The sequence below is a fragment of the Daktulosphaira vitifoliae genome, unplaced genomic scaffold (assembly GCF_025091365.1).
Source record: "Daktulosphaira vitifoliae isolate Bord-2020 unplaced genomic scaffold, ASM2509136v1 Scaffold_1, whole genome shotgun sequence".
NCBI lineage: Eukaryota > Metazoa > Arthropoda > Insecta > Hemiptera > Phylloxeridae > Daktulosphaira > Daktulosphaira vitifoliae.
Window position 1 is genome coordinate 33,297,738 of NW_026099572.1, and position 27,857 is coordinate 33,325,594.

General features: G+C 24.2%; 2 protein-coding genes across 7 annotated transcripts in view; both read right to left on the reverse strand.

Annotated features, from left to right (window-relative positions):
* Nucleotides 1–13,458, reverse strand: part of LOC126896954 (uncharacterized protein CG43867) — a 63,375-nt gene extending 49,917 nt beyond the window's left edge. For 3 of the 4 annotated variants that reach the window (XM_050670200.1, XM_050670199.1, XM_050670197.1), the window contains exons 1-2: nt 13,139–13,458; nt 7,148–7,387 (exon numbers count right to left, since the gene is read on the reverse strand). In XM_050670200.1, coding sequence (XP_050526157.1) covers nt 7,148–7,357 — 210 coding nt within the window. In that variant the 5' untranslated portion in view covers nt 7,358–7,387; nt 13,139–13,458. The remainder of the gene's footprint in view (nt 1–7,147; nt 7,388–13,138) is intronic. The other variant, XM_050670198.1, reaches the window with a different exon arrangement.
* Nucleotides 13,459–14,298: 840 nt separating this feature from the next.
* Nucleotides 14,299–27,857, reverse strand: part of LOC126897595 (thyroid adenoma-associated protein homolog) — a 27,295-nt gene continuing 13,736 nt past the window's right edge. For 2 of the 3 annotated variants that reach the window (XM_050671426.1, XM_050671349.1), the window contains exons 15-24: nt 19,148–19,275; nt 18,814–19,069; nt 18,445–18,568; nt 17,517–17,750; nt 16,913–17,173; nt 16,651–16,839; nt 15,876–16,583; nt 15,643–15,799; nt 14,826–15,049; nt 14,299–14,691 (exon numbers count right to left, since the gene is read on the reverse strand). In XM_050671426.1, the coding sequence (XP_050527383.1) occupies nt 14,383–14,691; nt 14,826–15,049; nt 15,643–15,799; nt 15,876–16,583; nt 16,651–16,839; nt 16,913–17,173; nt 17,517–17,750; nt 18,445–18,568; nt 18,814–19,069; nt 19,148–19,275 (2,590 nt within the window). In that variant the 3' untranslated portion in view covers nt 14,299–14,382. The remainder of the gene's footprint in view (nt 14,692–14,825; nt 15,050–15,642; nt 15,800–15,875; nt 16,584–16,650; nt 16,840–16,912; nt 17,174–17,516; nt 17,751–18,444; nt 18,569–18,813; nt 19,070–19,147; nt 19,276–27,857) is intronic. The other variant, XM_050671502.1, reaches the window with a different exon arrangement.

Genomic DNA, 27,857 nt, shown 5'->3' on the forward strand with positions numbered 1-27,857 from the left:
AAAAAAAAAAAAAAAAAAAAAAAAAAAAAAAACACATCATAGTAAAACCAATACCTTCTCAGCTTCGCATCGAAGCTAAAAATCTTGAAATGCAGGATTATAAAAATCCTTTATTTCACAAAAATGTTTTCATCTATGGATTAAAAATTAAAACTATATTGTGTATTTTATTACGTAGTAAGATATTAATAATTATAAAAAGAAAAATTTTACACGTCAACTTAGTTTTAATTTACTTGCTTTTGTTAAGCTCGATAATATAATATCCATATAATAATAACTATTATCAACAAAATTCATAAAAAACGAAATTTGTTCACTTATTATTAATAGTCTATTATCATATTTATAAAGTAAATGATTCCGGTAATAATGATTTCCCACAATGGTCATTAAATTTTTGCACATCGTTTAGGCGAGTACAAGAAAATGGACTTACAAGAATATGTTCCGTTTAAATGCTAGATAGTGATGGGTTGGTTACGATGGTATAAAAGAAGAACTAGCTAAATTACATTACTATTATTGAAAATCGCTCCCCAGCGGTTAGCAATCAAAACCGAATTGAATCCAACGTGTTTAAGAAGAGAGAAAAACACGCATCATCCCCTTATTGTACAAAAGTATAATAACCGTTTTGAGCTATGTATCTTTTTCAGGAACATTTTATCTAAATTAACTAAGGGCAGAAAAAGAATACTATATGTTTTTTTCAACCTCATGCACTGCGATTTGTCTAACCACAAACTCTCAGAAAAAAAAAATAAAACAAGTATTCTTTAGCATCGCCTTCTTTTGTACAAAGCCAGTAATTTGTTTATAGGATTTTTTATTAAGCCTGCAGAGGATTGGCTTATACCTCGGGGAACATTAAACTGTCACATTGTTGTATGCGTGCAACTTGAGTAATCTAAATCTTACTTGACACCGACTATTCAACTTACATAGAAATGATTGTATGTAAACTAAAATATTATAAAAAACAAACAAATAAATAAATTTTCAAATGAACTTTTGAAAATATTACGAGAGTATTTAAATAAAGAATAGACACCATTAATATTGTATATTTGTATACTTTTACTTTTTGTATATTCTATGCAGCTCAATTTTATTTTTGATAAAAATATAGTCTACTTTGTTTTTAACATCATAATTATTTCCATAATAATCAAACATATTATTACTCATTGAATGACATAATCACAAGCTTATATTTTTAAGTCGCCATATGTTCAGACTATATTTACTATTTTCAAAATTATACTATACTTAGGAAGAGTAAAGTAAAACAAACGAAGGAGGTAGTATAAAGAGGGAATCAGACGTTAATAAAAACCATAGACATTTTTCATTTGGCAGTATTCCAAGTATATTGTGAGAACTTAGTTCATCTCCCAGGTGATTTCTAAATCCGTATCCAAGACGAGATTCTAAAGACACATCTAGGGCGTTACAATATTTACTAACATAAGATGTTTTTCAACAATAAATTCAAAACTATTTTCAACATATAAATTTTCATATATATCTAAAATAATGGTTATAATAATAATTAAAATGGAAAGAACTAGATTGATTTGTGAATGGTTTACATAAATATTTTCGTTAATTGGAAATACTTAATTGAATATTTTTCTAAAACTATTTATTACCCCTGTTAAATCTTATCAGTCATAATATTTTAATTTATCACAATTTAATCCGTGTGGTAATTTTTTAATATTATTTGCCGCGGTAATTTAAATATAGCATAAAAATAATTTTTACAATTTTACAGAATTAACCATAAATGCTCATTTGTAGATAAAGCCACTTTCTATACGAACATTAAAATCTTTAAGTTAAAGCAATACCCTAGATAACCATACATAAGTTATAACGGGTAAAAGGTGAAACCAAATCGAAATAAATGGTCCCCAAGAGATGAATCGTACAATGGCAAAAGACACATACACCAAGTAGATGATGGGCAATTAAATAAAAAACAATTCCCTGGTGTTACGTTCTCAAACAGTCTCTGGAAGTAGTTTTTACATTATGAGTTTGTCTTTTACATTCATATTTTTACAGTTACGATATGTAAAAATATAAAATGTTCATTCAAATGAAAAAATATATACATCATCATACAGCAATAAATAATAAATGAGTACCTTGAGTTTCATATACAATATTCATTGTATTACTCACTATATTAATATTAAGTACAATGCATAAAATAAAAAACCCTATACATAGTTATAACATATATTTTCATTCGTAATAAATTTAATATGTATACATGCGTATTAAATCAATTAAATTATTATTATTTGTTTAGCTATACTTAAAAAGGGAGAAAATAATTTCAAGTGCAGTAAAACCTACTATAATTTATTTGATAAATATTAACTAACTAGCCATAGAACTAATTCCAAATGAGTAATGAGATTTAAAAAAACTAAACAAATTATAGACTAAAAAATTAACAAGTTTATAGTAATATGTACTTTTTTTTTTTTTTTATAGTTGTTCAAAAGAGAAATAAAATCTATTGATATAAAAGGTTAGTTAAGAAAGAAAAAAACCAAATATTTATGCATAACAATAATAAATACGACGGAAACGTGGGGAAAATAGTTTAAGGAATTCGTGGTTTTAAGTTTTTAAATTCTCGTAAAGGTTAAAAATTAAATCATTAAATACTTGAAACTAAAACTAAGGAACTAGTTTTTATTTGTATATAATGAAAACATTTTAATTAAAAAAATACAAAGATGATAATCGTTGTATTTTTACAATAAATTTTACATAAATTAAACTTTCTTTAAATTTAGAAATTCTAATAGAAAATTTGAAATTGGAGTGCTTAATTTACATTCGTTTGAAGAGCAGTTGTAAGTTTGAGGTCTTCTCTTCTTCTCTTTTATTAACACGAAAATCTCCGACGTTAAATAAAATTAGACAAAAACTAACTCTAATATAACTCAATTTATTTTTCGCTGGATAAACAATCTGCCTCAACAATAATCACCAATAATATATTTACTGGAAATCGTTACTCGTTCCCTCAAACTCCCTGCACATTAAAATACATTGTTGCTCATCACAACAATGACAAGTAATATTGGGTTGAAAGTAGTGCATAGAAGTAAATATATAAAAGTCGTTTCTCATAATCGCTTGCTTTTTTTCTTCGCCAGTTTTCTGGCTAAACTAAAGTTTGCTCTATTATATTATGAAGTACCCTTCGTAAAACATATATTTTAATGGTATCGGACTAGCGATAAAGCAGAAGCTCGTGTCATCGCAGTTAACGACCCCAAAGTTATTTACTGTTGTTGTTAAAATCCAATACATTATATCAACACTAATCAACACAAACCCAAGGGAGTCTTGGTTACCCAACCATTAATGGATAACAGTACAATTTCTACAGGATTTATTTTTCGTTTCTCAAATCACATCCTACACTTAATTTTTCATATTTTTTGATACTTTGGAATGGATATTAAATCTTTAATTAAAAATATAAAGCATAAATGGATGTATTAAACATATTAATTTTCTGTTTAGTTCACTATATAAATACTTAAAAGTTTATAATAAAAGTTAAATGACACATTTTAATAACATATCAATCAATTTAATTTCCTATGTAAATCAAAAATTTTCGATCAGTTTAGTCGAGTCAATTAAAATTTAAAACAATATAATTTTTTAATAATTAACTGTATATCTTTTTACTAACGTTAAATGAATAAAAATGTAAATATTAAAATTTCTATACTGTACTATTGAACATTTAAAAAAAACATGTTTGCTATCAATAGTCTACAGTCTAATTATACTTATTTTGTAGCATGACATTTGTAGTATATAACTCAGCATATTTATTAAATAAATTTAATTATTATATAATAATTGGCAAACCAACTCCACTACTTTAAATATACATTTTAAAAGCCAGAAACAGATTACAAAAGTCAAATAACATAATTTTTATATTGATCGTGTCATATATGCAAAATATTTTGTATTATAGTGATTATTAATATAAATACTAGTTCTTTTCGACAATAATTTAGTATAAAGCATTTAAATTTTTATCAGTAATTATAAGTATAAATAAATACAAAATAAAAGAGAAATATGTCAGTACACTAAACATTTATCAAAAGTCAAAAACTTTATTGACTAATGCGATAACTTCATGTTTCCTATTAATTGAAACTTTAAAAGTGTAGAAACTAAGTTCATATTGAATTCGATAACGCAAACAAAACATGCTTAAATTATTCCAATAACAAGCTTTAATGTTTTAAAGCAATTACATAATATTTTTAATAAAATAAATATTACTGCTTAATATTAAGTTACGAGATAATGTTAGTCACTTTTAATGTAATGAACATTAAAATATATATATACAACAAAATACCTTTTATTGTTAATTACCCACTATAAAATTGAAAAATATTACAATTAATTATATATTTATTTATGAACTTTACATACATAATATATAAAATCTTGCACAAGAATATTAGTTAAATATAGAATTTTTAATCATGTTAAACAAAGTAAAAGGATTTAAATGGTATTACTTAGGCTGTTAATGATAACACAGAATAATATTACTCAAATTGAATTTCGTCTGATGCAACATCATTATTGTTATCATACTCACTTTAACATTAGACCCAAGGGGATAAATCACCCTCAATATTACCCTTCTTTTTTTTCTATGTATAATTCCATATTAAAAACGTGACGATACACACTATTACCCTTAAACGAAATAATTTAAGTTTATAGTTATTTACTTGTTACATAACTGCATAGTGATGATATTAAAGTTTTAATAAACTTATGAACTTAATAGAAGAAAAAATTTAAATAAGATTTTAGAACGAAATATGTTAATTAGTGTTATAAAAATGTGTCAAATAAAAGGTTAAAAGAATATTCTTGAGATTAGTTCACCACAACAACAGTTTTGCTTTTATCAATTTCTTAAATAAGAATACAAATTTACACAATAAAGTACAAAATATACTTTAAAATTTAAGGCAATACATTTTTTATTTCTAGAGATTATAGAGAGATTTTTTTCTTGAAGAACATGTCGAAAAAGATATCGTGTTTAATAATGCTCGGAGCATTAAATACTTAAGAATATTCTTTATTTATAAAATTAATGTTATAGTTAATAAACGTATTATTCTGTAGCTGCTTAAAAGCACGAAAACAATGGTAAATAAAAACGTTAATCAGGGGTAGGAATATTTTTAAAGTAATTTCTAAAATATAAACTACAATAATAATAATAATTATTATCATTATTAATGAATAAAAAAAAAATATTTTTTTATTAAATTGTTTTTAACAAAGCCTAAAAAGAGCCATCAATTGACTAATTTGTCATAAATTTTCAAAGTAAATCTGATATAAATCAGTTCCAATACGTTCATATGAAGAAATTACAATACCTAGCATCTGAAATAAAACAAAAATTCAATTTTTTTTTTTGTTATTTTGAAAGAAAAACTATTTAAGGTGTTATATTTGAAACTTTCAATAAAATAGCTTAGGAGTTAAATAATTTCTATTGGTTCTTCTGTTTGATGGATGTGTTGCTCCAAGTTTTTAATTTTAAAATCTCTGACTTTCTAAATATTTTTCAGGAAGGAGAAAATGCGCAAAAAAAGGTCCCTTAAATAAATCCCTACATAATGAAGCGACTATGATATCGGTAAAATCTCATTACTTAGTTTTCAAGTCGATTAATAAAAATTTGTACAAGCTGATAATTTGTTTGGAAAAACTTAACAAAATTTTTAAATTCATAGCCCTCTGCTTCCAATACTTCAATGTTTACATTCAATCCATCCATCAATAAAGCAAAATTATTATAACTAAAATTAAAATTTTTAGTGTCGAAAAAAAATAACTTTTATATAATTTTTTGAAGTTTAATAAATATATGTTCATAGTTTTATAAAAATTGATTAATTATATTGTGTACAACATGTTTTTCAAAGTTAGTCGTATAAATAACATTATACACCAGGTTCCTTTTTAATAGTTAATTGTCATATATTGTCATTCAATGACAGATAGATCAATACTGCAACATTTCTAATAAATATGTACTTTTACGTTGTACTCGATTTAGTTTTGTAAATATATGTATATATATATATATATATATCAGTTCTAATTATTAGTATTTTATTAATTTCAAAATAATTATATAAATAAAAAAAGAAATGTTTATACCACGTATGATTTTCATTCTATTTTTATTTAAAATACATCTATTTATCGTGACACATAATTATTAAAAGCTAATTTTGTGTTACTTTTACTATTAACTGGAAAACACCTCAATGAATCCGTAATAATAAACCGACATTTTCACACACATAAAAAAAACAACTGACCACAGTCTACACGATACTGGCTATATTTATGCATAGACGATTAATGTCTCCTCCACTACAAAGGAAATATATAAAAAATGGACCATTATTAAGGAACTTCAAGTTCTCTGTGTACTCACAATAAAAATTCTGGATTTCCTTTTTTTCTCTCCATCATTTTCATTAACAATTCAAACCTGGATGTAAAACCACCGATTTACAAAAAAAAATACTAAGTTATTCAAACAAATCAAATTTAATTTAAAACACATCGATGTATGAGAGAGATATAACAAGAGATCCTGGGTTTATTTAAACTATTTGTTTGCGTTTATATACTCTTCCTTTATTTCAGCAATATCGAACAACTTATGTAGTCCGTAGATAATCTCTAGAGAATATCGAAATAGTGCAAGTCTTTTATATGTCACACATTCTTTGTTTAAAACACAAGTATTGCATATTGTCAAAGATATATAAAACAAAATCGAAAAATCCTATACCAAAAAAGTCCGTAAAAAATACAATATACCATATATTTTTTATGACTTCAGTCTTAAGTCGTAAATCTACTATTATACCATTTATTTGTTGAGTTTTTTTTACTTCTTTTAAATTATCTTTATACTAAGCTACAATATTTCAGTTTGTTTCCAAATAAATAAAATTATACTTCCAAAATTTAGGTATTTATCTTAGTGATGAAAATTAAAAAAAAAAATAGAAAATATATAGCTAACCTCATGCCATCCAATAGAATTACGTACGACATCACACCCATTGATATGCTTTATTGTTCTTGGTGAAGTAGATGAGCTTATATACCATTGTAACTCGTCAACTTGATTTCGCCATTCTTCTTCACTGTTTTCCGCTCCTGAACTACTCCATGATGATCGAGCTGACGTCGAAGAACATTCAGATAAGCCACACAATGGGTCAGGATCCATTTAAATTTCTTTAATATGCATGGGTTATTTCTGAAATATATATTTCAAAATTAAAAAAAAAAAAAAAGGTATATTCTAAGTGAAGAAATGCTACATAATTGATCAAAACTAAATGATAGCTAATAAAAAATCAATATTTTAATCTGTCATAAAATAATTGAATATTTAATAACATTTTGATTAGATATTTTCATCTAAAGATCTTTCATTTAAAGATTGAAGACTAATTTAATTGTTTATTTTCAATAAAATCTTGAGAATTTTCCAACATCACGTTTTACAATATTGTTTGTATTAGAATACAGTCGATTGCGTTATAAACCTTAACGTATCAGTTAATTTTTAGATGAGATGATATTAATAATTTTAATAATTTATAAAAGTAAATTACTTTTATAATACCATATCACTTCAAGCGTTAAGTGTAAATTACTGAATAACCAATGAATTAAACTTGATCATTTTTTATTGACTAGTTTAAAACAATTACTTTGGTATACACACAGTATAGAATAATTAAATTTATTGTCATTATTAAAAGATAAAAATCCAATGCTATATCCAATAATTTACTATTTTTCTAAAACATTTACTTTTTTTAAGCACTTTAGTCAAATAAACAGCTATTTTAAAGTTATTCAAATTACTTCTATTTGAATATTAAACAATAATTAAGTCACAATATTTTATGATTACAGTATGTACATTTTAAATAAACTTCATGACTTACTTTTATTTTAATTAAATTAAATTAGCTATCACTAAAATTAAAAGAAAATAATATTTTGATAATTTAATTACAGCTTAACGTTGATGTCCAGGCTTCCTAGTAAATTTAATCAAGAATTAGCGTAATGTTGATGTTCAAAACAGATTATTCAGAATTAATGCAACATTGAAAGAAATATAATTAGTTTATGTAAAATTTAAAATAAACTGCAAAATTTTATTTTTGATAAGTCCATCTAAATTGATATCGAATATATTTTGATATTGAAATATAATATCAATATCGATAGTATCGCGATATTTTAGTACAATATTATCGAATACAAAATTCGAAAATCGATCTCTAATAAATATTATTTATACATCAGCAAAACACAATCATGTGACCTAATTAAAAAAAAAAACAATTACTACTAATTGTTTTAAAAAATGATCAATATATGAGCATGTTTATTAAAAACAAAAAGGTAACACAAAATTTAATTATGAAGACGTGTTTAGGGTCTGCGTTTACGGCGGTAACAGCTTTATGGTAATGAGAAAAGGTAGGATGGTATAGAAGTAGAGAGCAACAAAAGATGGGTTTTTCTGGTACAATAATGGATATGTGAATACGGGCCAGGAAAGTTGTGGGATGGATAATCTACTGAAATATCCAGAATCTCAACTCAACTGCGGCTGCTACGTATAAGTTCCGTGCGAGAAAAAACGGGCCACCCGTCACGTACCTGTATCGTTATAGTCAGACCTCAAGGGGTTTAATATTCATGAAACTTTTCTGTACCATTTTATCGTTCTCTTAGCGGCCAAATATTCGTCGTCACAGCATAAACACTCACGTAATAATCATAATAATAATAAAACAAACGATAATACGTGGCCGTGCAAAGTACTTTTCACTATAAAGCTGTAAGCTCATTTGAATAAATAATATAAAATCAAGTTGAGGGATGCACATGTAAAGATTCGATCATGTCATAAAAAATAAAACATATAATCCAAATATAGAATCAAAATAAAACCTATATTAAAAAATAAATTAAAATTTCACACTAACATTTATTATTTAACATTAAATTTCTTTTTTAACTTTTTTTGGGGTAATTATTAATAGTTTTAATATCTTTCTACGATAAAATAATTCAAAATAGTATTAGTTAAGAGGTTTTTTAATACTCTTTGTTTATGTACAACATGCATCATAATTTTAGTATAGCTAACAAAATAATGTAGATGAATACTTTTCGTTTTTTAAAAATCTTATTAAGAAGAGCTACACTAAAAAAATGTTCACAATAATTCTCATTAAAAAAAAAATTTTAACAAGGGAAACAGTGACGTCAATAACAATTTCTACATTTATTTTATAACAAAAAAATTTTACTAGGACACTATTACCTCTATGATTATTTCTATGACCTCTTTTTGCTTATAATTTGTTTTTTAAACATATTCCTCTCGAAATTACGAATATTCATTGGAAGAAGTATATCTCTTACTATATCCACCTGGTATATACTTTTTCAACAACAACTACAAATACATACGTATCGCATCACCACCGAGAAAAGAGATCCCACACACTAACATCCGCCCTAAAATTACGACAATGGACCTTTAAAATAAAAAATAAGCTTAATTCCAAATAATAGCTTTTATGTTATTTGGATATATAATCATATTTATAACCCAAAGTTTTAACTAGTTTTCTACATTACGATCACGCCATTAAAGAGTGTTATGTAACGTTCTTGTACCAAACACATACACTAGCATACAACTAACGATTTTAATGGCTTTATAAGCCTAATTTAGACTAAATTGGAGATATCCATAAGACTCTAATCTGTATAAGTACATATTATAGTATTAATGATAAGTAATGGGGTTTGCTCTAAATATAATAAAAAACATTAGCTATGCAAGTTAGAAACATTTATTATAATTCAAAAACTTGCATATAAACAGGCTAGCGTTTAAAACTTTATACGACACTAAAATAAAAAATTTATACATTTAATTTCAAATGTTTTATTTAATGAATTTATTATAGCATGTCCACGTTAATACTGAAAAAATATCTATAGCTTTTTTACAATGACACACTTAATGGCGTTTAACTACCTACTCGTGAATACACACTAACAAAAATGTATTGTAAAAAATTATTGTAATTAATTGTTATATTGTTGCAATAACCGCTAAGGAATAATAATCATACCTTTTTTTATAAACAACATGTAATAATATTAAAATTAAACCATATAAATTACACTTTATTTACATTAAGTTAAATATAAATAAATAGCTGAGATTTGATACCTTTTATCTGTTTTCGGTTTAAATTCTTTAATATTCACGAGTACGAAAACCGTTTGAGTGTATCTACTAAACTGAAGTAAAGGTATAAAACATTAATATTATACTTAGAATCTTCTCTGAGGGTTCCCATGACTATTGGCCTAAGGCCAATACGTAGAGGGTTCAGTTAAAGGAAATGATCGTCTTAAGCTCTAGTTGAACATAAAGGTTATTTGAGGTGAATTATTTATAGGAAACAGATATAGTAGTACAAGGGAAGCCGAATTCAAAATGTACATAGGAACTATGTTAATTTACAAAAAAACAATAGGTGTTATCTTGATAACGTTTTAATAACGAAAATCTAACAACACATTAAACTGTTTTAAGAGATGTTTATTTATCAGACCAAGTATTTCACTCATATCTCATATAAAAAAGAAGTCATATTCGTATTTCACTAATATTCAAAGACTTAAATGAAAAAGCCCAATACAGTTGGGTTATATATTATATGTAACAGCATATATAGTAGACTTCAATAAAGATTGAAATCTGACGGTGATTAATATCATTATCATAAAACATTTCAACGAGATAAAAAAAATATAAAATTTTACAGTTAATTTTATATATATTTAAATTCGCTACAAATTATTTTAAAAAATAAAGTTAATGGGACGTTATCCTTTCTTTAATTTTATAGTAAATTTCGTCACTCATTATACAACCCCTTGTTTTAAATTTCGAGGATAATAAATATGTTATTAAATAAAAACAATTAGAAGTATAGTTATTTGTCAATCAAATGAAAATCATAACAGCCGCTAAATAAAATATACCAGTTTTTTTTTTTTTTTGCTCTCCTGAAAAGTTGAAAAAATGATATATAAATTGTTGCTTCTTAAACGACGATTTAAAAAGGTGATATAGATTTAAGAATGACTATGAATAACATTGACTATGCGGACGATCTACCTCATTCAAACCTCTCCTGGACTAAAGCTTTAAATTAAATTTATATAAAAAGAACACCAAAAAAATCTCATTTCCTTTAATACTGCTGATATAAATTGTGTTAAGATTCGTTAATTTTTAAATAGCTATAGCAATGAAAATAAAAAAGTGACAAAGTTATATAAATTTATTGCAATTTTTTACTTTAATGGAAAATTATTCATAATGAACAAATTGTAGAGATAATATTAGTTTAAATAATAAAGAAAACTCACAAAAGCTTTAAATTAAGTAATACTACAAAAATTTTAAATGATTATATTAATTAATATATTATAAGAAAATTAACTATTTTTACCTAAAAATTGGAAAAATTAATGAAGTATACATAAAATCTATTTACTGAACACCTTTAAATAAAATGAATAAAGAACATAGTAAAAATTCCATATAAAATTTAAAATCCCCAATTGCATACTAAAAACAAAACAAAAAGTTAAGATTTTTAGTCCCATTACCTTTTGCAGTATTTAACAAGTCAGCAGTTCCTAGATGAAAGATTCTAAACCAAAAAAATTGAAAAATTATTTTTTAATGTAACAATGTTTTTAAAAAACATAATTTTTTATCAATAAAACGTTTAAATACAATTTAATTAACTATGTTAAATTTAGAAATTTATAACAGAATTTTATAATACTTCAATGAAAAAATTAAGTTTTTTTTTCTATTCCTAAATACTTTTACTTCAAATACAATTTTGATATAACAAAAAATAAATAAATTTATAACAGAATAGTAACATTTTAAATGACACTTAATTTTTTTAATAAAACTATATACTTTTTGAACAGTAAATGACTTATGTTACTCAAATTAAGTTAATTATTTTTACATCATATATTATTTAAAAAGTTTAATTAATATAAGGTTTTACAGTCAGAAAATAACTGATAAAAATAAAATTCAACTAGCAATATAGTAAACAACTTATAAATACATACAAGTCATTTATTAATCTAAATAGTGATATATTTTAATACATTTTAATGAGATGTAAGTAATTGATGTGTAAATAAAATATACAGCATTTAATTGAATAACATAGTAATATAAACCAACTTATTGTTTTTTTTTTATAGCAGAATTTAATCAAATTTAAATTTCTGGTTCAAAATAGAACAAAAGTAATGTTCTACAAGCTAGTAGCAAAATAACTATCATGAAATTAAAATGTGAATTTTAAATTTAAAGTAATAATGTATCATAGATAATTTAATATGTATAAAGGTTGATGAAAAATAATGTTTTATAATAAACTAATTTGTTATTATTAATATTGTTTTTCTTGCACAGAACAGTTTTTTTATAAAATTGAAATTCTTATTTACAATCGTCAATAAGAGTTTGATACTTAATAAATTATTTAAATAATATGTTGAATAATTTTTAAATTATTAAATGATGCAGTTAACAAGTTTTCAAAACTAATAATTATGCTAAAAGAAATTATACTACAAGACATGATAATACTTTTTATTTCTTAAATGAGGTACCTAAGTGATTACAAAATAAACATATTTAAAGTTTCCAACTCACATTATAAACGTAAGATTGACAACAATAAGAATTATTTCTACGTTATCTCTAAAGAAACATTATTTCAATATAAAACATTCATAATAAAATTTACCAAAATATTTGCGAAACTTCTAATGTATGTTTAAAACAACGTTTATTGATACTGTAATATTAAATACAATTAAAATATATGTTTATATTGCTAAGACTCACCACTTAAAAATGTATGCCGTCTTGTGTCCTGGACCCCACACTGAGGAACTTCATACCTAAAATAATTTAAATTTAAACAACCAACACAAAAACAGTCCCTATGTGGGATTTAAACGAAACACAATCCATATTTGACACTCTGATAAATCACTAGCCTCGACAATAATAATAGTTACTAATTATTTTTTTAGAAAATAATAGTGATAGCACAGGCGATTAAACGGTTTCATCAATATGACCAAACGTTGCACGAACCCGTTATGTTTTGGTTCCACAAGAGACGGAAGAGCGACACGCGCACAGCGCCACTAGCAATACAGCTGTGGAACAGGTTATAGCAAGCTTGTAGGCTGCAAACAAGTGGTTGGTAAAAAATCAACGACACCACAGTGCAGCCGCGTTACCATACTGCACGATTATTACTTTTGGTCAAATATTTCATGTTATTATTTTTAGTGTTGAATTTTGAATAGATTTAAATCATATAATTCAAAACAGAAAATCAATAAAAAAAAAAATCGAGTCAAAAAAGTCAAGTTTTCAGAAAATCTATATAAATAATCGAAAAATTTTATATTTGGCTAAAATATTTGAAAAATGATAATTTTATTATATGGAGGCATTTTTTTTCCTTCAACTTTTAAATAGTTTAATATTTTAATGTATACTTTTATAAATGTATCACAAGTTATATACAAAACATAAAATTGTATAAAATACATTTAAATTTAATTTAATCAATATCAACTGTACAATATTCGTAAAACTGAATCGTTTTGTATTAAAATCTATCTCTACGAGAATCTATTAAAATATCAATTCAGATCGCCCATCACCATTTTTACTTAAACGATATGTTAAATTTTTACTTAATTTAATATGTAATTATTACTTACATTATATGAAAAAACTTCATATAAACTATCTATGATTAATTCAAGGCTAGAAAAATTTTTCAAAATAAACACATAAAATTATTCACCGATAACGATTTTTGTAAAATAATTAAGAATGCTAAGTCTTTTTAATCTTATATTTGTAATCATTTATAACTAGATTACAGCAGAAAAATATGGACATGAATCTAGCCATTCTCAACAAGGTTTTTTAATTAAAAGTATTACAGAAAATATTTAATACTTGCCAAAAAAAAATTTAACTAATGGAAAACAATTTTATTAAATATAAATAATTATTCAATACATGACATATACTTATACATAATAAAATAATAATTTCACCAACTATAAACAGTTTTTTCTGTTAGTCAATTGAAAAATACATTTAATTTCCAAAAAGTTATTAACATTAGAATTAAAATCTTTGGCATAATTAATAAGGTCTTTAATTGTTGAAAATTTAATTATAGCTTGATGGAATTCTGTATTGTTAGTCCAAGTTTCAAACATCCATTCTTTAATTTCTTCATTTATTTTTAAATTCATAAACTCATTTTGATTATTTGTTAATTTATTGACTGTACCAATTGCTAAATTTTTGCGTACACTGTGTTCTTTGTACTTACAAGTATCTTCGCCATCAAATGCCTGTTCCTAAAATAAAAATACTCATTAAACTATGATCTTTAATTTTACAACAACAAAGCAGTGAAGCTTAAATAACTTAATAAATAAAAATCCTCAATTGAGCTATTTAAATTTCACTAAAAATCATTAATTTATTTTACTGTATAGCGATCTTGAGGTAATTCAATATCTATGTATGCCCAACATATTAAAGATACAAGAACTGAGGTTGCGTGTTTGTTAAACAGACAAGAAAACTTCTCAAAGAGCAATTCAAATGCTTTTGAACCAATTACTGTTTTGTCAACCAAACGCCATACACAATCTCTTACTTCCTCACTATCATCTTCAGAATAGCGTATTAACATGGTCCACAATTTGAGTACTTCACAATAATATGCAAAAAATTATACATTAATCAACTAATTTTACTGGAAGATAAAATGATATTTCAAAAAATAATTTAAAATCATACAATAATAAAGTTTCTTTTATGAAAAAGGGCAAACTTAACATTTTTTTTTTTTTTAGAACAGAAGAATTGATTCTAAATAAATTTAAAATAGGTCAGTTCAAAGCAATTTAACATTACATAATTTTTAAAGAAGATGATACTCAACAACCCTACACATTCAAACATTTTTAAACCAAATAATAAATATGAACTATAAAGAAACAAATTAATTTTTGAACCATCTAATCAGTTGTCTAGGGTTAGGTATGGTTTGGTTAATCATTCTTATAAGAATGCTATTTATCACCTTATCTAAATGAATACAAAATCATATTAATTAAAACAACTTGTTGTAAATTTGTAAAATATCTCAACTTAAAAAACTATAGTATGTTAATATAAACTAATAGCCTAACTGTTCAAACTTTAGCTCAATAAAAAAAAATTATTATAATAAAACAATGTCAAATTGAAGTGTAATTTTAGATAATGTATTTCTAAAAAAATTGTACGCAATTACTTACATATTTTAATATTTGACTGAGATTCATTAACAAAGAAATCATAATTATCTACCATAATATCAATTGAAGCACATTTGCAATTATCAGATTTTTTGCTCAAAAATACATACTCAAGTAACTCAATTAGTTTCTTAAACTCGCAAGACTTTTTAATTTTCTAAAAATAAATCAATAATACACTTTAGATTTACAATTAATATTGAAAAAGAATATTTATAAAATAGGGATGTTACATTGACTCTTATTTGATTGTTAATGCAAAACAATGCTTGAGCAAGCTCATCATCTCTTCGAAAATCATATGCTCTTGACATGAAATTAGTAACAGATTCATACTTTGTAAAATATAAACAAGATGCTACAGAGTAGTTAGATAAAACCGTATACTTAATATGAATTAAATTATCAACTTCAATGCATTGTTTACATAATAAATCAGCAAAACTATTATTTGCTGCAAATTGATCAAATAAAATTTTTTCATTCCAATTTTTATGTTTTTTAATTTCTTTTAATATATCACAAACTTCATTTGAACTTGGTACCAATATAACTTCTAATATTTTATACATTTTTTCATAACATACTTTATTTGTCATTAATTTTATTATAACTTCAGAAAAATCTAACTGAGCTTTCACACAAATTGAAAACAAAAATAATATTGAACTTTCTAAATATTTTGAACGCCCAATAACTTTTGAATGAAAAACAGTTACTATAGATTTTAAGGTGTAATTATAAATATCATTAACACATGAGTAATGTAAGTTATCCAATTGAATCCATGTATATGTGATGCACATCACAAGAACTTCTTTAATAACATAAGAGTAATGATTAAAGATATAATATTTTGATAAAAATAACTCGCATATAATTAGTAATTTATTAATATCTTCTTGAAGAAGATCAGGTAACTTTTTCACTAAACTCAAAATCTAAAATAATATTATTAAATTATTAAATATATTTTATAAGTTTATATGATATCAATATTGAGATTACTTGTAAAAACAATCCATGAACAAAGTTTTCATTTAATTTACTATTAATCAATGTATTAATAATTGTAGAAATATATTCCACAAATTTGTTGAGTGTTATTTGTGGTACAATAGATGTAGCTGCCAACATTCTTGTTTTCATAACTGGACTTTGAGCACATTTAAAAATGTAAGGAATATAAACAGATAACTAAAAATCAAACATTATTATTTATAACGATAAAAATTAAATTTACTTTAAAGAAAAAATTTTTAACAATTACTTGAAAAACACAATCTGGATTTTCGTTTGATGTTGGCAATAATCTTGCTAGTATTAATAAAGTAGGATATAATGAAGGTCTTAAATCAGATGGTGAAAATTTCTTAAATTCTTTTAAAAATGTAAAGTATAAATCAGGATACCGCTCAAAAAACAATCGACCTGTCATACAATTTTTCCAAGAAACTTCAGTGGAAGATCTAGGAACACCAAATACACGATTTATCAGGGCACTCAATAAAAGTGTGGACGAATTTCGCACCTAAAATTATAAGATTTAAATTTTAAAGTAAAAAGCATAATTTGGACAACCATTTAAAATTTTATTTAAAATTAAATATTGATGGCTAATTAAAACCTAGTGGGCAAAACCGTATAATGGACAGAACAATTATTATGGTTGGTTTGCATCAGAGACCAGATACTATCAATAAGAATATCACAAGAAAAATCTCGTTGACTTTCTGGGGATTGAACCCAGGACACCGTGTGCAGAAACATATGGTTTTACCCACTAGGACAGTCTGACCGTTTATTTAATAGAATCATATTAATTTTGTATAGAATATATTTACATAAATTATTCAATAGTGTAAACTACTTACAGGCCAAGAAGACGAATTGAATAAGATAATTGAAATATTAATAGCTCTTGATATAAAAGGATCAACAAATTCTCCTAAGTTAGAACAACGGAACAATGCTCTTAAGACATTTAATGCATGAACTAATTCAATCTTTGATTTTCCTGTTTCATTTTCAACTTCACACATACTTATCAATGCATCTAATGTTAAGCTAACAACTCTATGTTTATCGTGGTTTGAACAAATAAGAGCCTAAAATTTAAATAAAATAGTTTATAAATACTAGTGATGGGCATTTTCGAATATTTTAAACTATCAAATAGTATTCAATAGCTTTTTAAAACTATCGAAAACTACTGAATGGTTTTAAAAAATATTGATTAATTCTACCTAAAATTTTTATTAAGTACACTTGATTATAATAAAAAGATAATTAACGAATACTTAAAATAAATTGTTATACAATTAATATTAGTAAAAATTAGTGATTGGCATTTTCAAATATTTTAAACTATAGAATTACTATTCGAATTGTGTTTATACAACCAAATAATTTATTTTTAACATAAACTCTCGAGTAGTTTTAAAAACTATTCAAATAGACTATCGAATAATTTGAAAGTTACTATTCGATAATTCTCATCACTAATAAATACATAAGTGAACAAAATTTTAAATAATAACATTTATGTTATTTAATTTTAAGTTATTATTATAACTATAATTAGTATTATTATTAAAATATTTAAAAGTTGTTGTATCTAGAACTAAAATACTAAAATCATTCATCTAAAAATAGAAAAATATTTTTGTCTTAAAAATGAACCATGAAATATTTATTCAATCGATTAATTAGTTTTAGGAAAATCTTAAATCTAACTTTTCTGGTTGTAAAAGGTTTTTCTTATTAAATCTGTTATTTATCTTTATTAAAGTACTTAATAACCTGTACTATGAATGGCATTCCAGCACTTCTTCTAGTGGCACAATACTTTTCATCAGTTCCACTTTTTATTTCTTTTAAAACATCTTCAAGATATTGAAAAGGTATATTATGAAATATTGGTGATCTAATACAATCAAAAATAATGAATTAAAATATAATTATTATATGAGTAAATACTTAATTAAGTATAAATATTTTTAATATTTAAAAATGTATATAATAAAGTTTATAGTTTTATATTCATTGATAGTCAGGATTTATAAAATATTAATGTTTATCCAAATGAAATATTGATAAAAAAATAACTTAAATTAGTAAAGTCTAATGTTTCAAGACTTGAACACTACATTACTTAAAATAATATCTTACTTCCACATTATCGAGCAAATTTTTGAATATGCAACAAATATTTGTTCAAATGCTCCACGGTGTTTGGTTTCAGACAACAACATTGTTAAACATGAAAAAATATCTGTGATTAATATCTCATCCAGTTTTGAATTCGTTGTTTTTGAGGCAATTATACCAACTATATCACCCAGTATTAATGATGCTTCTTTTGTTGTTCGCCATGCACAAAGAAGTACAACTTGTGAATTAACTTGATCATTATTTTGACACAACCCTAAAATTGTTTTCATATATAGAAAAAATAACAAATAATAAGATTTTTAAAAACTAGTAATAATAAACTATACATTACCATCCATAGGAATTAAACCTTCAGGTGATGATGCATTTACTATTACAGAAACAATTTTTTCACATTTCAAGCATAAATTGGATACATTATTAATTAATTTAATCCAATTATCATTAAGTGATATGGTTCTACAAAAATATAATAAAATGTATGATTTGAAATGTTATTATTTTAATAATACTATCATCAATATATAATTTAATAGTTACAATAAATAATTAAACAATAAATTATAATTTATAAATTTTGATAGAGTTGCTATGAAGAGACAACAACTATGGGTTAGAGGACGTATTAACCAAAAAAATTTTTTATTTTTTTCATAGTATTGATTATTGCAACGATAAAACTCTTGGAAATAGAAGTTATAATTTTAGTTAAGGTACCTTTAAATTACATGGTTTAAAAACAAAAATATTATTGAATAAAATTGTTTTTGTTAATATGTTTCACTTATCCTACACCAGCAGTATAGTAGCATACAAATATTTATTTTGAATATTTGATTTATGCCATTTTTGTATTTTATTATTAGTGATTCGTTTATAAAGCTACATTTTGAATTTGTAAGATCAGAGGTACAAAATTAAATAAGGTACTTGTATCAAATATCATTTCAATTAATAACATTTACAGAATATTCCACCATGTTTTGACATCCTTATCAAATTTTGATCCAGCAAATTATTTAGCCCTTTTTTTAAAAAAAATTTTGAAAAGTCCATAATAATTTCAAGATAAATACTTATTGATTTACAATCATTTTAACACATAGAAAAGAAATGTAACACAGAATATGCATTATAAATATACACCAATACGAACTATACCCTGAAGTGATAAGCAAAAAAAAAGGTCCAAAATATTGAATTTCATACTTTTATACATGCCTTCTCCCCCAATATGAAATCATATTTACTCCACTGTCTTTATGAAGACATGAATATATCTGTAAACATTCTAAAAAATACAATTTATAAAAGCTGTAACATATTCATAAGTATAAGATAATTCATTAATTAATATAAAATTTGAAACTCTTATTGTTTTATAAGAAACAAAATTTAAAAAACCCAACATAGTGGGGTTGCGGCACAGTAGAAATGTGGCATAGTTGGGCCAAGTATAATGATATCTGACAATGAATAAAATCACTATCATAAAAAACGCTTCAATTTAAATCTGTAGATAGTGTGTGATTTTGAAAAATTGGTGGATTATTCCAAAAGCTATATAATCTCCTATTTCCTTATTTATATCCTTATTAGAAGTTTTATGATTTATAAGTGTAATATATATAATATATAAATATATAAAGGGAATTGGTGTTATATTAAAAAAAAGTATATCAAATGAAAGAAAGATGTAAATATTATTTCTCATAAAAAAATTATATTGATTCATACACTTTTCAATAAGTTATAGCATTATAAAATTAAAAATGTAAAATATAAAATCGAGAATTTTCATACAAAATTAGCTTTCGGTGGTAACTATTTTCACCGTGAAGGCAAAATAAAGTCCGAAATTTTTTTTTTCCATAATAAGTAATTACATTAGCTTTAATTTATGATATATATAAAAGTGTCAGATTTTCCAGAACACTTTCAAAAGTTAAGTTGAAAAAGTTGTCATTTTAAATCTCCCCTGTGGGTAGGTAAAGGTTCAAATTTATAAAAAAAATATACCAAATGATAGGTAAAGACATCATGCATCTATGAAAAAAATATTATATTGATTTAGTCATTATTAAAAAGTTATGGCAGTTTTAAATAAAAAAACCCAGCACAGTGGGGTACATAGTGGGGACGTTGCATAGTTAGGTCCAGTATATATTTATTCTGACAGTGATTAAAATCACTATCATAAGAAACGCTTCGATGCAAATCTGTAGATAGTGTTTAAAAAATTCTAAAAAATTTATGGACAAAAGCTACATCAACTTCTATTTCTTTAATTATACCCAAATTAGTACTTCTTTTAATTATATATTATATAATTTTTAAAATTAATTGTTTTCAAATTATTATTGATTTTGATTTTTAATATGTTAAAAGAAATCATTATGAACCTTCTTTTTTTTGTCCTTCAAAGTGAAAGTTTTAATAAAAAAAAAATTAAGTTATTACCATAAATTTTAGCTCAACTTGTAAGTTTGAAATTGACATTATTAAATAGAAAAACGGTAGCACAGTGGGGTCGCGGCATAGTGGAGACATTGCATAGTTGGGTTCAGTATAGATTTAATCTGACAGTGATTAAAATCACTATCATAAGAAACACTTCGATGCAAATCTGTAGATAGTGTTTAATTTTAAAAAATTGATGGATAATTGCAAAAGCAACATCAACTTCTATTAAAATAAAATACAAAACCCATAATTTTCATACAAAAATAGCATATTTTTGAATATGGTAGCCATTTGCGTATAGAAGATAGGTCGTCGGGACAAATTTTTTTTTTTCATTTTATAGTACATAAAAAAAGCTTTAATTTGATATATGTTTAAAGGACGCAGTATTTCCGGAACATTTTCAAAAGTTCAGTTGAAAAAGATCTATTTTTTTTACAATATTTTAAGTTTTGAACGCCCCCTATATAAGGGGAAATTGTTCAATTTTAATAAAAAGTATGTCAAATGAAAGATGTACTTATAGTGTATTTAGAAAAAAAAAATTGTGCTGATATATACATTTTTCAAAAAGTTATAGCATTTTTAAGTTGAAAATTAAAAATCGAAAATTTTAACACAAAAATAGCGTTTTTTTAACTACGGCAGACGTTTACATGCAGAAGAAAAAGTGTCGGGACAAATTTTATTTTTTCATTTAATAGTACATAAAATAAGCTTTAATTTGATATATGTTTGAAGGACGCAGTATTTCCGGAACATTTTCAAAAATTAAGTTGAAAAAGTTAGTTTTTGTAAAAAAGTTGCTATTTTAAATCCCCCCTGTGAGCANATGTAAAAAACGGTAGCACAGTGGGGTCGAGGCACAGTATAGACGTGGCATAGATGAGATAAGTATAGATGATATCTGACAGTGATTAAAATCACTATCATAAGAAACGCTTCGATGCAAATCTGTAGATAGTGTTTNAAAAAGTTATGGCAATTTTAAGTAAAAAAAATTGAAAAAATATCGAAAATTAGCGATTTTTAAATTTGTAATTTTTTGGGGGATTTCCCCCGTTTACGGGGAACGAGGGAATTTTTTTCAATTTTTGAGGGTAATGTCTTCGACTAGATACGATTTGTGATCTTTTGACATATTGTTCATCAAAATCGGTCCAGCGAGAGCTGAGATTGAGCGTTCACAGACACAAAAAAAAAAATAAAAAAATAAAAAAAAAAACACATCATAGTAAAATTAATACCTTCTTCGCTTCGCATCAAAGCTAAAAAATGAAATTGTTAAGATTAATATGCAATTAGGAAATTTTATAATTACTATTTACAGTCCATTTATCAGAAAAGTTCGATTTATTTTACATTTTTATCGTAATAGATCACTTAAATAGAAATCATAGTAGTCATTTCTAATTAACTTTTGGTGTGTAAAAAGATTCTACAATGGAAATATTTAGAACTTAATTAATTTTAATGATTTACTTTAACTAAAAGAATCAATCAAAACAAAGTTGTTAAAAAAAAAATTTACTCAATTGAGCGTATTAAAAATTTTATTATAATTGTAAAAATCCATCATTAAATTCAGGTAAAACTAAGAATCTTTTTTTTTAGGAATTTATGATTTATATAGCAACATATTACAAAAAAATTTTGAATATTATAGACTGGTAGTTGAACACACAAATAGAGATAAAAAATTAATAAATTACAAAGTAAAATTATTTACTATTGTAGTTGAATACTTTTATCATATCAAATCTAATTCGAAAATAAATACTTTAAGAATATTAGAAATTAATGATTTTAATTGTTTGTATGGAAAAAGCTGGTTAAGCTACTTTTTATTTGAATAAAGAATATTTTTTCGATTTTTAAGAGTAATAACTTATACTAAATACGAATTGTAATCATTTGACGTATCGTTGAAAAAAGTAGGTCTAGTGAGGGTTGGCAAAATGAATCGTAGCCACAAAAGGAACCACATAGTAAAATAATATTAACATGAATATAAATTTCTTCTCATGAGGGGAGACTATAGTGATAGGATCCTTTATATTTATTGAAGTTATTGAATCTAAATGAGATAAATATCAAATGATTTAAAAATTCTATTCTATCTCAAAAAAAATGTAAAATATTAATTGGTACAGACGGATATGAACCTTGTACCCTTAGCGTGAAAGACACAAGTGTTACCGATTCTACAACTGTTCGTTGCTCTCGTCGCTTGATAAAATTGGTTATTTAAGCCAACTCAAATTTAAAAATTACTTTTTCGACTTTAAAAAAGTAAAAAATTTAATAAGTTTAATATCTTGTCTATGAACTTTATTCTATGTCAATTAAATGATATAATATTCATGAAATTCAGTGTATTCCCCTAATAAGATATTTTTAAATAAAATAAAATACAAAACTCAGAATTTTAATACAAAAATAGCATATTTTTGAATACGGTAACCGTTTGCATACAGAAGATAAAAAGTCGGGACAAATTTTTTTTTTTCATTTTATAGTACATAAAATAAGCTTTAATTTGACATATGTTTAAAGGACGCAGTATTTCCGGAACATTTTCAAAAATTAAGTTGAAAAAGTTAGTTTTTGTAAAAAAGTTGCCATTTTCAAACGCCCCCAGTGAGCAGGTTAAGTGTTAAATTTAACAAGTTATGGAAGTTTTAAGAAAAAAAGTGACAAAATTTACCGATTTTTAAATTTGTAATTTTTTTTGGAGATTTCTCTCATTAGCGGGGAATGAGGGAAAATTTTTCAATTTTAAAGGGTAATGTCTTCAACTAGATACGATTTGTGATCTTTTGACGTATTGATGAAAGAAATCGGTCCAGTAAAAGCTGAGAAAAGTGGCGACATAAAAAAAAAAAAAACACATCATGGTAAAATTAATACCTTCTCAGCTTCGCATCGAAGCCAAAAAAATTAATTTACTACCATAACTTTTAGCTTAATTTGCAAGTTTGAATTGACATCATTAAATNATTTATTACCATAACTTTTAGCTTAATTTGCAAGTTTGAATTGACATCATTAAATAGGAAATTTTATGAGAATTAAAAAAATTGTATCGTTAAGATTAATATGCAGTCAGTAAATTTTATAATTACTATTTATAGTAAATTTATCAGAAAAGCTCAATATTTTTTTGCATTTTTATTATAATATAACTTAAATAGAAATAATAGTAATAATTTCCAAGTAACTTTTGGTATTTAAAAAGATTCTACAATTGAAATATGAACTGAATTAATTTCAATGATTTACTTAAACTAAAATAATTAATCAAAAAAAGTTGATAAAAAGATTTAAAAATCCATTGTTAATTCAGGAGAAACTAACAATCATTTTTTTTAGAAATGATTTATATAGCAACATGCTACCAAAATATTTGGAATGTTATAGTCTAGTAGTAGCACACACAAATAGAGTAAAAAAATTAATAAATTATAAAGTAAAATTATTTACTTTTGTAATTGAAACCTATCATATCGAACTTGATTCATCAATAAATTCTTTGAAAACATTATAAATGAATGATTTTTATTATCTGTATGGTGAATATGGGATAAGTAACTGTTTAATTGATATTATAGAATTTCGTTTCAATTTTTGAGAGTAATATTTTCAACTAGATACAAATTGTAATTATTTGACGTATCGTTGAAAAAAGTCGGTCAAGTTAGAGCAGAGAATATAAATGATAGTCGAAAAATTACCCTCTTAGCTTTGCATCGAAGCTAAAACCTAAAATATAGTAAAATAATTTTATTATGAATAAGAAATTTCTTCTTGAAATTTGATAAAAATCAAATGCTTTGAAAATTTTTTCTAATTTAAAAAGATTTTAAGAAAAAAACCCAGCACAGTGGAGTCGCGGCATAGTGGGGACGTTGCATAGTTGGGTCCAGTATAGATTTAATCTGACAGTGATTAAAATCACTATCATAAGAAACGCTTCGATGCAAATCAGTAGATAGTGTTTAATTCTAAGAAATTGGTGGATAATTACAAAAGCTACATTATCTGCTAGTTTCTTATTAATACCCTGATTAAGATAAAGTATGTCGAATGAAAAAGGGATTATTAAAAAATATTATTTCTCATAAAAAAATTGTGTTGATTCGTACACTTTTCAATGAGTTATAGCATTATAAAGTTAAAAATGTAACCAACCCAACCCAACATCAACTCCTATTTCCTTAATTATATCCAGATTAGTAATTATTTTAATTATATATTATATAATTTTTATAATTAATTATTTTCAAATTATTATTGATTTTTAATATGTTAAAAGTAATCATTTTGAACCTACTTCTTTTTGTTCTTTAAAGTGAAAGTTTTAATAAAAAAAAAATGAATTTATTACCATAACTTTTAACTCAACTTGCAAGTTTGAAATAAATATTATTAAATAGAAAAAAATGAAATTGGTAGATTATTTCAAAAACAACAATAACACTTATTCCCTTAATTTTACCCCGATTTATAACTATAATATATGAATACATAATAATTACAGTAATTAAATTGAGTATGAAAGTGGTATTCAATAATATAATATTGTAATTTTTACGGAGATATTATAAAAATAAAAAGGAGTTGTATATTCATATACTTTTAATGCGTATACAAATTTAAAGGAATTTATGCAATACTTTTTAATAAAAAAATTTTGTTACTTATGAATAAATACACTAAACAAAAGGAACTTTCATCAGAAAAAAAATATACTTTTCTAAATAAACTTTTCGTGATGTTTTCAAATGTGCAATTAAACTTTTTCTATTACTTCTAAGTTTTAATATTATTACTTATTATTAAAAAATAAGTATTTACATATAAAAAAAAATAATTAAGAACAAAAAAAATGGTATTAAATTAATACTGATTTTGATTTTTAATATGTTAAAGGTAATCATTTTGAACCTATTTTTTATTGTCTTTTAAAGTGAAAGTTTTAATGAAAAATACCTTCTCAGCTTCGCATCGAAGCTAAAAAATGAATTTGTTACCATAACTTATAGTTCAACTTGCAAGTTTGAAATTGACATTATTAAATTGAAAAAAATGAAATTTTTAAGATTAATATGCAATCTGGAAATTTTATAATTACTAATTACAGTACATTTGNGAAATTCTATAATTACTATTTACAGTACATTTATCAGAAAAATTCGATTTTTTTGCATTTTTATCGTAATAGATAACTGAAATAAAAAGAATAGTAATCATATCCTAATAACTTTTGGTGTTTAAAAAGATTCTGCAATTGAAATATTCAGAACTTAATTAATTTTAATAATTTACTTTAATTAAATGAACCAATCAAACCAAAGTAGTTAAAAATATTTACTCAATTGAGCGTATTATCAGAAATATAATTATAATTGTAAAAATCCATCGTTAAATTCAGGTGAAACTAAAAATCATTTTTATTTTAAATTTATGATTTATATAGCAACATATTACAAAAAAATTTGGCATATTATAGACTGGTAGTAGCACACACAAATAGAGTTAAAAAATTAATAAATTATAAAGTAAAATTATTTACTTTTGTAGTTGAATACTTTTATCATATCAAATTTAATTCGACAATAAATAATNATGAATACTTTTATCATATCAAATCTAATTCGACAATAAATACTTTAAGAATATTAAAAATTAATGATTTTAATTGTTTGTATGGACAAATCTAGTTAAGCTACTTTTTATTTGAATAAGGAATATTTTTTTGATTTTTAAGAGTAATAACTTAAACTAATCATTAACTAACTAATCATTAACTTAAATGAATCATTTGACGTATCGTTGAAAAAAGTAGGTTTAGTGAGGGTTGGCAAAATAAATCGTAGCCACAAAAAGAACCACATAGTAAAATAATATTAACATGAATATCAATTTCTTCTCACGAGGGGAGACTATAGTGATAAGATCCTTTATATTTATTGAAATTATTGAATCTAAATGAGATAAATATCAAATGATTTGAAAATTCTATTCTAACTCAAAAAAAAAATGCAAAATTTTAGAAGCCACAAACGGATTTGAACCTCGTACCCTAGGCGTTAAAGATCAAGGTGTTACCCATTCNTTTGAACCTCGTACCCTAGGCGTGAAAGATCAAGATATTACCCAATCGGCAACTGTTCGTTGCTTTTTGTTGCATGATAAAATTGGCTATTTAAGCTAACTCAAATTTAAAAATTACTTTTTCGACTTTAAAAAAGTAAAAAATGTTAATAAGTATAATATCATATGTCTTATNGAAAAAATTTTAATAAGTATACTTTCATATGTCTTATGAACTTTATTCTATGTCAATGAAATTATATAATATTCATGAAAGTCAGTTTATTCCCGTATATAATAAGATATTTTAAAATAAAAGAAAATACAAAACCCAGAATTTTAATAAAAAACGGTAGCACAGTGGGGTCGCGGCATAGTAGAGACATTGCATAGTAGGGTCCAGTATAGATTTAATCTGACAGTGATTAAAATCACTATCATAAGAAACGCTTCGATGCAAATCTGTAGATAGTGTTTAATTT